We start from the raw sequence: 13,542 nt of genomic DNA, 5'->3' as shown, positions 1-13,542 counted from the left end.
AGAATTTTAAATTTTTTAAAATCTTTTTAATCTTGCTTCTGATATGTACTAGTTTTGTGTCCATGACAAGTCATTTAACTTTATTGGATCTCAGTTTGACATGCAGTTTTCTTTTGTGTAATCTGACTTTAATTTTGACCATTGTTCTGAATGGTCAGGATTTTGTTTGCAAAGAAATATCGCATTAAAAATTGATTCTGAATTGGTAACAGTGTTTTCCTATCAATGTAAAAAGGATTTCATTTTATTAGTTTGCCAGATACAGTAACCTTTTGATTCTCATTGAAAAAAAAGTATTCATATTATTCAGATATGAAGCTTCTGATTAATATTATAAGTGTTTGGTATCTTATATTTTTTATAACTCCCCTGGTACACATGGTGAAATGAATATCTGCTAAGGTTTATGTCGAGTTAATTGGGAGAATCATATATAGTTCATGTTATTTTTTACTTCTTTATTCTTTGTATATCTGATTTAATTAAATAATCTAACCAAACTCAAACTATACTAACCTTATTTTTGATAGAAAATAACTTTTTCAGAAGGTATGGTTTTCTATCAAGAAAGTAATATAGAAGCCCATTTTTCCTTCGTGAAGTAAACAAAATTCCAAATGTGTTCTTTATTTCTTTTTACAGTTTGTGATTTAAGGAGCCCCAAAATGCCTGGGTCCCCTGGACTAAGCAAATCTATGTTTGATCTTACAGGTTCATCACAGCGATTCATGCAAGTAAGTTGTTAAAATACATTTGCAAATACTTATTTACATATTAAAATACATCTATTAATTGATTTTTAGACTAAAGAATTAGAGGAATTAATACAGCTTAGTAAAGTGCAATGAGAACAGTAAATTATGATGGAATCCCTCTTAGATTTATTTGCTTCAGCACTTGATAGCATCATTTCAAGAATTTTTCAATTGACAATTATAAGTATTTTTATTTTTCTTGGATCTCCTATTTCTTATTTGGTACATACTTAGGGAAACTTAAGTTGCCTGGAATTTAAACTTTGAGATGAAATTTCTTATTTAAGTTTTCTTTTTTAATGTAACTACAACTAAACCAAAAAAAATCATTTTATTGAATATGAAGTATCTCTACTTGGTGCCAATTGAGATAGCAAGAAAAATATTGTTAGTGCATAGCAAACATTTAAATAATTTTATTTTCACATATTTTGCATATAGATATAACTTTCTAAGGCTATGTGTCAGAGAAGGTAATGATATATATTCTTAAAAGAAATTAGGTACTGGAAGCTCTTAATAAAAGGTCACTGGTTTAGTCCAAAAAATAACAATCTCACACATTTATTTGGAATAAGAAAAAACCCAGTTCATTATCTTAAAGTAATTGAATTTTATGAATAGCTGAGTTTTAAGGTACTGTTATATTCTAGAAAAAGTTTTATTTTTTTCTACAACATTTATTACATGTAATTATACCTTTAGCATATTTATTTCTTCTTATAATATTACTGAGCTGAGCATAAAAAATGTTTTCATCATTTGACAAAAATGGAAAACTGTTTTCAAGCACTGAACTTGGAGTCAGAAGAAATAAAGGTCAAATCATCTGCTACTTTTATGACCATGAGAAAGCTATTTAACCTCTCTGAATCTTGTTTTCTTCAATATTAAAATGGACCAATAATACATGCCTTATTACCTCAGGGTTGCTGTGATGATTGCATGAAATCAGGTATGCAAAAAGGGCTTCATAAACATTAAGGTGCTGTGTAAATATCATCTGTTATTAATAAGTTCTTCTGCAACAATATAAATAGCATTTTAGGTGAAGAGATTTCCCTCTGAACCACATTTAAGTTCCAAAACTGAATGATAACTTTGATGGAGTGATTCTTAAATATCTACAACTATGAAATTTTGACTTTTGACCTCACAAATTAGTTTATTTGCAGAATGGAACTGGAAGTAGCTATCATATTTTAAATGAGAGCTTTTTAAAAAATGTGACAAGAGGTTTTTGAATAATGAAAACATTTTCATTTTAGAGATATGATTCAATGTCCAGTGTACCAAGCAGTTCATCTTCAAGGAAGAATTCTCAGGGCAGTACTCGAAGCCTGGGTAAAGTATAGAATTTTATTGCATTTGTCACTGAGTCAATTTCAAAGTAGTAATTAAAAACTGCTTGTGATATGGTGAAGATTGAGTGGGAGGGAAAGTTTTATATGTTCATAAAACATTGGAAGTATCACCAAGGTGATAGGTGATATTAGGAAGTTCAGTTGGCCTATGGAGTCTGGATTTCTGCTTTTAGTCATACAATATCATCACACAAATTTCTGTGTTGCTTGTGTTAAGTTTTTAATTGAGGTTCCTGAACCTTACGTTGCAATGTGGCAGAAATATTCATTTGAAAGTTCTTTCTTGGTTCTAATTTATATACCCACCACTGTATTTTAAGATCTGCCTGTATATTTCCTTAGTTTTTTAATACCTTGGAAACTAATCCTATATTATGAATTAAATTTTTTTGAGTGACAGCTTTTTTTTTTTCTTGTTTAAACAACTGAAATATCAAGACAATACGATAAAGCAACACACATTTAAGTGTTTGCATTGGGGTTACAAAGGAAAGAGAGAGGCATTTTTGTTTGTAAATTAAAAAAAAAATAGGCTCTGCCCTTCAGGACCTTATATTTCAACAGGGGGAAAACATGCATGGTAATATTTGTTGAAGTCCAGAAAATCAAACTGGGTAAAATGAGAGTTTATATAGAATTTACTTTTAGATGTCATTAGTACAAATGTTATTTGTACCTTCTCACTTCAGATACAATCACATTATCAGGAGATGAAAGAGATTTTGGAAGACTGAACATAAAATTATTCTATAATTCTTCAGTAGATCAGATTTGGATCACAATTCTACAGGTAATTCATTATAGTTGTTTTCCTGACTTTGTTACAAAATGAATTATCAAATTCTACACATTATCTTCTTACAGTTTACTATTAAACAAATAACAAGACTCCTATTCATGGGAGTTACCTTTTTTTGTAATATGTTACAAAAGTACTCAATCAAATTTGTATATTGTTTTCATTTTATCATATTTATTCACTGTGATATATTGCCAGTCTGTAGGAGCATTATGGTGTAGTACATAGACTGCTAAGCCTGGAATCAGGAAAACTTGGGTTTTCTGACATTTAGTAGCCCTGTGACTCTTGGAATATTATTTAACTTTAGTTAACTACCTAGAATTTCTCTACAAGGCATGTAGCCAGATTTAATCTGTTGATCTGTTGAAAACTGTTGGTTTACATTTGTATCTTATGAAGGCAACTAGGTAGCTAAGTGGTACAATGGCTAGAATGCTAGAGTTCAAATCTAGCCTCAGACACTTAGTAACTGTGTGACCTTGGGCAAGTCACTTAGCCTACCTGTCTCAGTTTCTTCATCTTTAAAATAAACTGGAAAAGTAAATGCTAACTGCTTCAGTATTTTTGCCAAGAAAATACCAAATAAATTTACAAAGAGTTGGGAATAATTGACAACAAACAAAGGCAATTGATATATACTCACTTCCTTATTATTTTAATTTGGAAGAATTAAGAAATTTCATTGTTTAGCTTAATTTAAAATTTTTCTTACAGCTTATATGTATATAACAATTAAGATGCTAAATATGAACTATATATTTATAGTCTTAATGACTACTAAAACACTCCTTTTTGAATGTTTTAGTGCAAAGATTTGAGTTGGTCTTCCAGCTATGGAGAAAATCCTACTATTTCTATAAAAGGAATATTAACTTTGCCCAAACCAATACATTTCAAATCTTCAGCCAAAGAAGGATCCAGTGTAAGTGACCAGTGTGTTTCTATATGAATTTCATTGTTTCTTTCTTGTTTTCTTCAGTTGTGTCTGTAATGGACTATGGAAATAAGTGAAAGAGTAATATGTAACCCATATGAGTTAAATGCTATTCTGAAGCTCAGAATCTTATATTTTAAATAATAAATATAAAGGTATCCTGGGAAAAATATGTTGTATAAAACCATTTTGCAGCTTTTTATTTGAAAGTGCTATGGAAATGCAAACTACTATTACATATGAGCAAGTTAGTAAAGAAGTCAATTGTCATGATTGTTTGACTATAAAAGATTAATATCTAGACCACCCCCTAAATCTGTATAATTTGTATAATCTGTAGTTTTTCTATCCATAAATCTCATTAAAAAAATTACTGATGTTTCATTCGGTTGTCTTTGAAGATGCAGTGTGGTTTAGTAGGACCATTTGCCTAGGAGTTATAACATCTACTTTCTAATTTTAGCTCTGTTACTTGGTAGCAGAATGACATTAGCTTCTTTCAACCTTAGTTTCCTCATTTTTATTAAAAAATATTTGAACAAAAAAAAATGAAAAGAAATTAACTATTTAAATTCATATCTGTGAAGATTAAAACAACAGAATATTTGTGATAGTTGTTTGTACTTGTAAAATCCTTTTCAAAAATAGTTTAATTGCTTTGATTTTTTACTTTTCCTAGGTTATTGAATTTATGGAGACTTTTGTATTTGCTATTAAACTCCAAAGCCTGAAAACTGTTAGGCTGGTATTTAAGATCCAAACCCAGACTCCCAGGAAGAAAACCATTGGAGAATGTTCATTATCTCTCAGAGAGCTTAATATTCAGGAAAAGGATTACTGTTTGGATATAACACCTCCCTCAAAAGTTTCAGTGAGTAATGACATTATATAACTTGAAAAGTATTTTGTACGTCATGGATTTTGTAGGAGCAAATAAATGAATAATAGACAACCAGGATTTTAAATATTCTTCCTGTTAAATAAGCTTACCTATTTAAGGATGAATGCTTTACATGAAGCACCATTAAAGTTTTTTTTTTTTTATTGTCTCATATTTTAGGAGACAGGAATCTATCCAATAAATTTTATTATAGTAACAGACAACAGCTGGTTGCTTAAGGAAAGCAAGAATCATAAATGCCAGTCCAAATCAGAGATTGCTCTGCAGCTATCTTAGGCATGTTGTTCTCATTGCCAGAAAGTAACATACCTGTCCACAAATTTGGTACAATAAAATAATTCCTGGCCTCATAAATGATCTTCCCATAAATAATACTAATTACTTTTAAGAACTACTACTTGCTTTCATTAACTTGACAGCCAGATGTTGGTTATAAACTTTTACTTATCTGTAAGGATTTAATTCAAGAGTTACCATGTAGACATATTATTGATTTCTATGAGAGTCTCCCAAGGTTAAAACTTGGACTATTTATTTAGCATTTATACTCCATCTGTCTGCAAAAAGAATCAATGTATAATTTAAAAGTTTATAATTTAAAAGACAATACAAAATGAGATATTTTGAGATATAGGTAGAACATAGGCCATATAAAGGAAATAAGAGTAATAGGTTTTTGTGTACTGAATTATGTTTCTTGGAAGTGAAGGCACTACCACCTTTCCCCTCCTTTTTCTATTCTACATTGTACATAAACTCATTTTGGGGCATTTTTTTCCCCATGGAATTATGCTTAAACCTTTATTTTACTTATGTATTTTATTTATTACCTGATCTCTCTTTTAAAAAAGGAATATTTATTGAATAACAACATAGATAAAACTTATTCAATACTTTTACAAAAGTCAGAGCCAAGATTCAAATGGATCATTCCTTTTTCATATTGTTTTAAAGGCTGAAACTTAACACAAATCACAAGTTAGTAAAGTTTGTCTTTCTGGGTTTAGTGTTTATCGTTTGGATTCTTTGTTTTTGGTAATCCAATGTAATTCAGTGGGAAATTTAAATCTATCTGTGCTATATAGTTAACATGTTTATTCAATGGTAAGTCATAAATATCAGATCTCTCAAATGAAGATAGGTAAATGCTGAACTTCAGAAAATTTATGACAATTTTCATAATGTTCAGGTGTTGGTTAAAATGGGAACCATATGCTTTAAGTACTAGATATGCGCAAAAGAAACACTTGTAATTCTCTTATGAAAGTTTGAGCCAGACTTATATTAATGTCTAGACAGAAGACGCAGTAATTGTTCCATGGGCTGAAAGGAGTTTTCTTCTGAAAAATATCTTAGACCTTAATCTCCTTACCTCAGGTCTAGAGGCTACTCTAAATCATCTTCTACTCATCTGTCAGGATGATTTTCAAGAAGTGGAGGTCTGATCAGATCATCTCTATTTAAGAAATTTTAGTGACTCCCAGTTTTCTAGAGCAAATATAAATGCATCAGTTTAGTTCTTTCAAACTCAGTATTTTGGCAGATCATTGAGAATCATCATTACAAATATCAGCTATCATTGTACAGTATATGGATAAAGAAAGTGTAAGGAATTGAGAACAAACTTCTGATACTCTAACATAGCTTGGATGTTTTTCTTAACTTCCTTTTGAATGATACTTTATTTCTGAGCTCTTTGCCTTTGCACTGATTGTTCTTATTGCCTAATTTCATTAGGGTTAGGGTTAGATTCTCTAATTTTTTAAAAAATTCAGTTCAAGAGCCACCATCTACATGTTCCAAAATTGTTATTACCTTCCCCTTCAGTTCACCTTATCTCTAAATACTAAAATAGATGTTATTTCAACAAAAATAAAAGATAATCAAGATAACCTTAGATAGATAAACCAATTATTTATTAAGCATTTACTTTGTGCCAAGAATTGTGCTAAGTTCTGGGTATACAAACTAAAAGACAGTTCTTTCCTCAGGCAGCTTACATTCTAATAAATTAAGAAAATACATAAAAATGAGCTAAGAAAAATGAGAGTAGGCTATCTATGTTGGACAACAAGGTGAAGAAGTCATCTGAGGTGTTGGGGGCTGGTCTGGATTTTAAGTGAGGATGAATGGCATGGAAACTCATTTCAACTATACTCTCTAAATGCAAGAAAATTACTACTCCTTCATTTTTCCATTATTGCCTTTTTTTTTCTTCATTGAGTTTCCTACATTTTTATAAGAAATTTCTTATATTAGTAGTGTTTTAGCTTTTATAGTCTTTTATTCAAATCTATTCATCTATCAAGTAGTGTCTTGAATTTCCTACCTTGTCAGTATATTCTCTCCTTGATGTATTCTTTGAGGGTGGGTGGGGGGAGTGGAGAAATGGTTATTTAAATTTTCTAGGTATTTGGATTCTGACCCCTTTAATTAGCCATATGTATACTTTGAAAATTCCAAGATGTACACTTAGAAAATATTGGATTCTACAAACACACATACCCATCCACCATTATCATTTGGGTATGTGTGTTTGTAGAATCCATGAAATTTAACTGCATAATCACAAGCAACTTTGGTTTTGAAAACTTACAGAAGACAATATTTTCTAAGTGTACATCTTGGAATTTTCAAAGTACACATATGCCGTAATCCTAACTATAAAGTAACTGTTTTATTACTCAGGTGTGTCATGCGGAACTTGAAGTAGGAACCTGTTTTCAAGCTGTCAACAGCAGGATTCAGTTACAAATTCTTGAGGCACAACATCTTCCAAGCTCATCTACTCCTCTAACTTTGAGTAAGTTCAATAACAGTGGGTAAAAGAATACTTAAAAAAAACAAACTACTAATAAGAGACTTTTCTGATTCCTAATATCTAGGATAAAAAGCTATTGTCATATGATCCTTTTTTAATGCAAAGATTGTTCCTTTAATTTTTGCATTTGTAATTTAAAAATATGAACTTTTTATATTTTGATAATGATTCTCTCAGATTTTATCCTTTTTGACCACCCCTCCCTCTAGGATTTGACACTATCTTGAAGAATAGGTAATACGAAAAATATTCATCTTATACCTTCTATATTTTTTTTCTACTCTGTCTTTAGCTGAAGGGAATTTTATTAATTTGAAAGTTTTACCAATATCTGCAACTTGAAGTGTGAAAAATTGAGCCATTTTGTTTCCCAATCAGAATCCCTCTAATATCCAAATTATTCAAAGTATTCTTAAACTAGTCTCTCAATTTATCATGAGTCTTTCTAATTCTTAATCTCATATTTCACCATTTTCTTTCTGTTTCTTCATCATATCTCTTGGATTCATTATTTCTTTTGTATGTTTCCACAGCTAATAATAACTAATAGTTAACATTTATATAGCATTTTAGCATTAGTAAAAAGTTTTACAAATATTAAGTTATTTTATCTTCACCTTTGGAGGTAGGTACTATTATTATACCCATTTTACAGATGAAGAAAATGAGGCAGAAAGTGGTTAAATGACTTACCCATGGTCACACAGCTAATTGGTATCAGAGGCCAGGATTGAATTCAGATCTTTTCTTTTTGATTCAAAGTCTAGCCCTTTCTTCCCTTGTTAGTCAACACTAAATCTTAGTTTTTCATCCTTTCAGAATAATAACTTGAATTTATATAGTACTTTTTAGTTTATAAAATATTTTTCTATGCTGTAGCACCTTTGAAGCTCAAAAGAATTTTTATAAAGCAGGCAAGACAAGTAATATTATCATTCTCATTTCACAGACAAGGGCATTAGAATTCACAAATGTCTTAAAGTCATAGAGGGGTTTCTAGAATAAGATTATAGCTACAAAATTCATAGTCTACTAATTTATTTTTTATTTTCCAAATCCTTGTCTCTTGTTCGTATACAGATAAAGATAATTCCTTTGATTTTTTTTTTTTTTTTTGGTTTGGAAAAATGACTTTAGAAAAATAATTAAAATTTTTCCATCTCAACTTTGTCAACAAGCAGACACAACATCATGAGACATATGCGAAATCTAGGTTTATTATAAGAGAAATGAAGATGTATGTGGAACCCAGAGCTCACAGTCCTTATAGAAGTTTACATATTTATGACAGAGCAAGAAAAGAAAGAAAAAATAGGAATGGGCTTGCTATGGGAGAGAAAGGTACAGTAAAAATTGGAAAAGGGACAAAACTACTCTTGATGGGAAGGAACAAGTTTATGGCAAAAGCCATATATATATATATATATATTTTTTTTTTCCATTGGGAACTGCAAGAATATTTCGTTATAAGGGTCCACTTATCTACAAAGGACTTAGTTGCACAAGCATTTTCCTTGTCTGGCATAGACTGACTGGTGCTTGTCTTGTCTCCCAAGGACATGCAAGGAATATGGGATTCCTTGCTTGGGATGCAAACATCAAATTATGTCAGTTGGGAGTGGTGCTGCTGCTGCTGCTTTATCCTTGACACATTTAGGGTATCCTGCATGTTCTGGATCTAGTGTTTCTGAAAAACATGGCAACTTAAAAAAAGATAAGTTCAGAGACCTCTTAAAAACTTTAAAGTTCTTATACTGAATGCCATATCTTATATATTATATCTTCTCTAGCATCTAGTTAGTAGTACATATGGAATAATGTTTTCAGTAAAAAAAAAAAGTCAAAATACTAGTAACTAATCCCTTCTCCCAAAGAATATTGATCTTGAATAATAATGCTTAAAGAAAAGCAATTTAATTAAATGAGAAGGTGGGGGTAGTTGTAGATTATGAAGATTTTGAAGGAGACTTGAGCACTTTAATATGCCAAAGTTTAATTAAAAACATAATAGTTGAGGCAAATAACCCAAGGGAGAAGATTAAACTTGAAGCGAGGAATACCTGATTTCAAATTCTTTACCCTCTGCCTCAGTTTCCTCATCTGTAAAAATTGAGATAATAGTGGTGTCTACTTTCTAGGATTGAGGTAATTCTAAAATGAGATAATATTTATTTTCAAAAGTAAAAAAAAAAATTGATTGCCTTTTACTCAATTCAAATGGGTTGCTAACCTTGTTCTTATGCATTTTTATGGGCAGGATGGTATAGTAGCAAGAGAACTGGGACTTGAAGGCAGAAGTAGTTTGGCCCTGGTTCTGCCATTGTACATTTTTGAACAGATTGTTTAAATTCTGAAAACTACAGTTTCTTTGTAAGTAAAATGGGTGTGATAATCCTTGGTCTGCCTTCTTTATAGTACTGTTTGTGGATTATATGAGATAAACAATGTAAAAGTACTCTTTAACCATAAAGTAAAAAATAAATATCAGCTGTTTTATTATCATTATGCTTATTAGGTACAATTATGTGTTTTGTCTTTTGCTGAGAGGAACAGTACATTGGCAAAATGGCAGAAATGAAAAGTATGGAGAAGAAAGAAAGATTTTACCCCCTTTAATTTGGCAAGGTTTTGGAAGAGAATAAGTTACAGAACAATTGCTGGTCTTTATTGGTAGAGGGAATTACTTCACTGGGAGTTTTCTTTGCCAATGAAATCATAGATCTGGACAGAAAAGGCTAACTTTGGCTCTATATAAGGGACATTTTTCTGAAAATTAGAGCTAAAAGTGCAATTGGCTGTCTCAGGAGATAATGAGTTCATCATCACTAGAGGCAGCAGCATTCTAGTAAATATTGAATGGTTAGTTCTCTAAAATGACATGGCATTCTTAAGTTTAATCTGCATTATTGACATTTTCTCCATTATTTTTAAAATCTCAATAAAGAAAAACAGTTTTTCCCTGATTTGTTGCATTTATCAATTGTTACATTAAAAAATTAGCAATCAGCTCTTCCTAAGTGGGTTGAGATGGCATTTTGGATAGACTATTGGATTAGTTCCTTCTAGCTCTAAATCTACGAACCCATCCTGTTCAGATATGGTTTTGATGAAAAGAATCTTTCCAATGCTCAAGATTCTCCTACTTTGTGAAATCTCTTTTCTATATCAGGATGTATGTAGAAGTGTAGATAGTCTCCACATTATAATTGCTCTACTTATTAAGTCATCTGTGAGGAAACCAAAGTTGACCTGATTGACTTGCTATCTGTCCTGCAATTACTGTTCCTCTCAGCACCCCTCAGAACTGGACCTGCAGAGATTGCCTCATCTTTTTGAGGCAATATATTCACCCAACTTTGAAACTCTTGTCTGGGGATGAGTTATTTTGATAGTTTGGTGGGTAAGTAAAAATGCAATTAAATCATTAATATCCAGCTGGCCATGGACCATGTTATGTTGCTTATGTTTTCTATCAGAAAGCCATAAGGCTTTCTTGGGCAACTTTTCTCTGCATATCACCCTTTTCGCTAGGCAAAATAGAAAATTAATATCATTATTACAGGAGTTGGTATGTTAATTGACTTCCCTTTGGCTCTACTCAATTCTTGTGATTCTAGATCAAAAGTCCTTCCCTAGTGACTATGTATTATATTTTATTAATATGTAAACTTAAGAACTATCTCACTTTTGTATATGTCCTCAGTAGTACTCATCACAGTTTCTTACATATTACAGTAAAGGCAATTATCAGCAATAATAATAATGATAATATTTAGGTTGTGCTTGCTACATGCCAGGCATTTTGTGGAGCACTGTGCAATCATAACCTCACTTGATCCTCTCAACACTCCTGGGCAAATTGAGGATTAAGTAACTGGACTCAAAATCATACAGCAGGTAAATATCTAAGGCTAGATTTGAACTGACTCTTTCTCCTGTGTCTGATGTCATCCTGGACCAGAAGAAAAAAGGAGATTCCTTTTTTTTCTCACTGGTATCACTCAACAAGCATTCTTTTTAAAGTTTGCTCCATCTTGTCTACATCACCTGATCCAGGTCTTTGTTGCAGTAATTTGCCAGTATCCTAGGGCCACTTTTTTGCTTTCTTAAGGAGTTTATTACTTATTTCTCAATTTTCTTTACCTCAACCATTGTTGTCAGACTCATACTTCAATATGCATGTTAATTTTCTGTTAAAAATGTATTTTATTGATTTTTTTCTTTTATATTTGTCTCAGTCTCTCTCCTGATTAATTTCCCCTTGTAAAGAACAAATAAACAATTAAGCAAAAACATTTGATGCAGAAATCTTGTCTGATAAAATAATGTATAATACTCTGAAAAATATGACACTTCTTTGCTATGGGGAAATAGCTATGTTTTTTTTTAGATCTCTTTTCCAGAACCTTAATCAGATTTTCCATTACTCAGATTTCAACTTTATTTTACTGATCTTTTAATTAGCATAATTGTAGTCATCATTCTATTTGTTCTGCTTATTTCATTTTGCAGTAATTCAAAAATTTTCAAATATTTATTCCTTATGTTCTTGTTTTTTTTTTTTTTTAATTTACATTCATAGTTTAAAAAAAATTCCCATCAACAAGTAGGGGTAATAATAGTTAAAGAGTTAAGTTAGAAGTTATTAGCTACCACATATAGTGCTGTTATTTGGAATATATTGGAGATTTATTTTTGTCTATTTTTTGGGGGTTATGTGCCAAATCAATGGATTACTGGGTCAAAGCAATAGATAATTTAGTTAATCTTTCTGGCATAATTCCAAATTAAAATTCAGAATAGATTAGATTTCCCCCCCCCCCCCCCCCCTGGGGGTGACTCGGCAGGCACCAGGGGGTGTGGCCTCAGCTACCTCCTGAGAATAGTTAAGAGACTGACAAGTGGGTGGATACGGCCCAAGGCAACACACACTGCCTAGCTTAGCTGGAGGGAGTGGAACTCAGCTCCAGGAAGTCCCAGAGAAGCGGAACCTTTGAACTAGGGACCGCGGTTTCTGGCAGACACTTCCAGTTTGAGCGCAGGGGCTTCTCACGTCACCTGCTGCAAACATCCACTCCCCACCCGGACACATAGCCTGGGCTTCTTGCTGTCTTCACTATTCTACGCCCTCGAAGCACAGTAGTGCTAATCACCTCTGAGACACTCCCAGGGAGGGGGTGTGGAACTCTCTCCCAGAGCTCTCTCTTAGCGCGGGCGCAGGGGCCGCTGCATCCATCCGGTCTGGGAGGAAGCTGGTAAAGAAGTAAATAATTTCCTACCCCAGGGACAGACCCCAAAACATTTTTTAAGTATGAGCAAAAAAGCTAGAAAAACTATAGATACCTTCTATACAGAGAAAGAGCGGGTATCCAACCCCGAGGAAGTTAACAGCAAAGATTCAGAAGATAACAACCTAAAGGGGAACGATTCCTGCCCCCCATCACATAACTCTCTCCTAGAAGAAGCTCTTAAGAAATTGAGGGAGATCGAAGAAAAATGGGGCAAGGAAAGAGAAGTTATGATAGAGAATAACAACGTCCTGAAATTGGAGTTGGAAAAAATAAAGAATTCACAGGAGATGCAGGGAAACAAAATTAGTGAATTAGAAAAGGTTAAAAAAACACAGGAAAGTAGGATTTCTGAATTGGAAAAGATAAAAAAGTCTCAAGAAAATAGAATTTCTGAATTGGAAAAAGAAAATAATTCTCAAAAAAAAAAAATTAGGGAAATGGAAAAAAATTCAATAGAGCAAAATAATTCATTTAAAAACGAAATTGGACATTTACAAAAAGAACTAAAAACTGTGAAAGAAGAAAATAACTCCTTAAAAGTCAGGATGGAACAAATAGAAATGAATGATTCACAGAGAACCCAAGAATCAGTCAAACAAAACAAAAAAAATGAGAAGCTGGAGAACAACGTCAAATACTTACTGGGAAAATCTATAGACCTGGAAAATAGATCT

General features: G+C 32.0%; 1 protein-coding gene across 12 annotated transcripts in view; it reads left to right on the top strand.

The window, feature by feature from the left end:
* TC2N (tandem C2 domains, nuclear) overlaps positions 1-13,542 on the top strand; it is a 53,676-nt gene that overhangs the window by 27,355 nt on the left and 12,779 nt on the right. For all 12 annotated transcript variants that reach the window (XM_074289620.1, XM_074289623.1, XM_074289629.1 and 9 more), the window contains 6 exons: positions 643-734; positions 2,024-2,099; positions 2,809-2,909; positions 3,727-3,843; positions 4,535-4,726; positions 7,445-7,559. In XM_074289620.1, the coding sequence (XP_074145721.1) occupies positions 643-734; positions 2,024-2,099; positions 2,809-2,909; positions 3,727-3,843; positions 4,535-4,726; positions 7,445-7,559 (693 nt within the window). The remainder of the gene's footprint in view (positions 1-642; positions 735-2,023; positions 2,100-2,808; positions 2,910-3,726; positions 3,844-4,534; positions 4,727-7,444; positions 7,560-13,542) is intronic.

This window comes from Sminthopsis crassicaudata, chromosome 2, assembly GCF_048593235.1.
Source record: "Sminthopsis crassicaudata isolate SCR6 chromosome 2, ASM4859323v1, whole genome shotgun sequence".
Classification (NCBI taxonomy): domain Eukaryota; kingdom Metazoa; phylum Chordata; class Mammalia; order Dasyuromorphia; family Dasyuridae; genus Sminthopsis; species Sminthopsis crassicaudata.
Note: the sequence above shows the minus strand (reverse complement) of the source record. Positions and strands in the feature narration are given on the sequence as shown.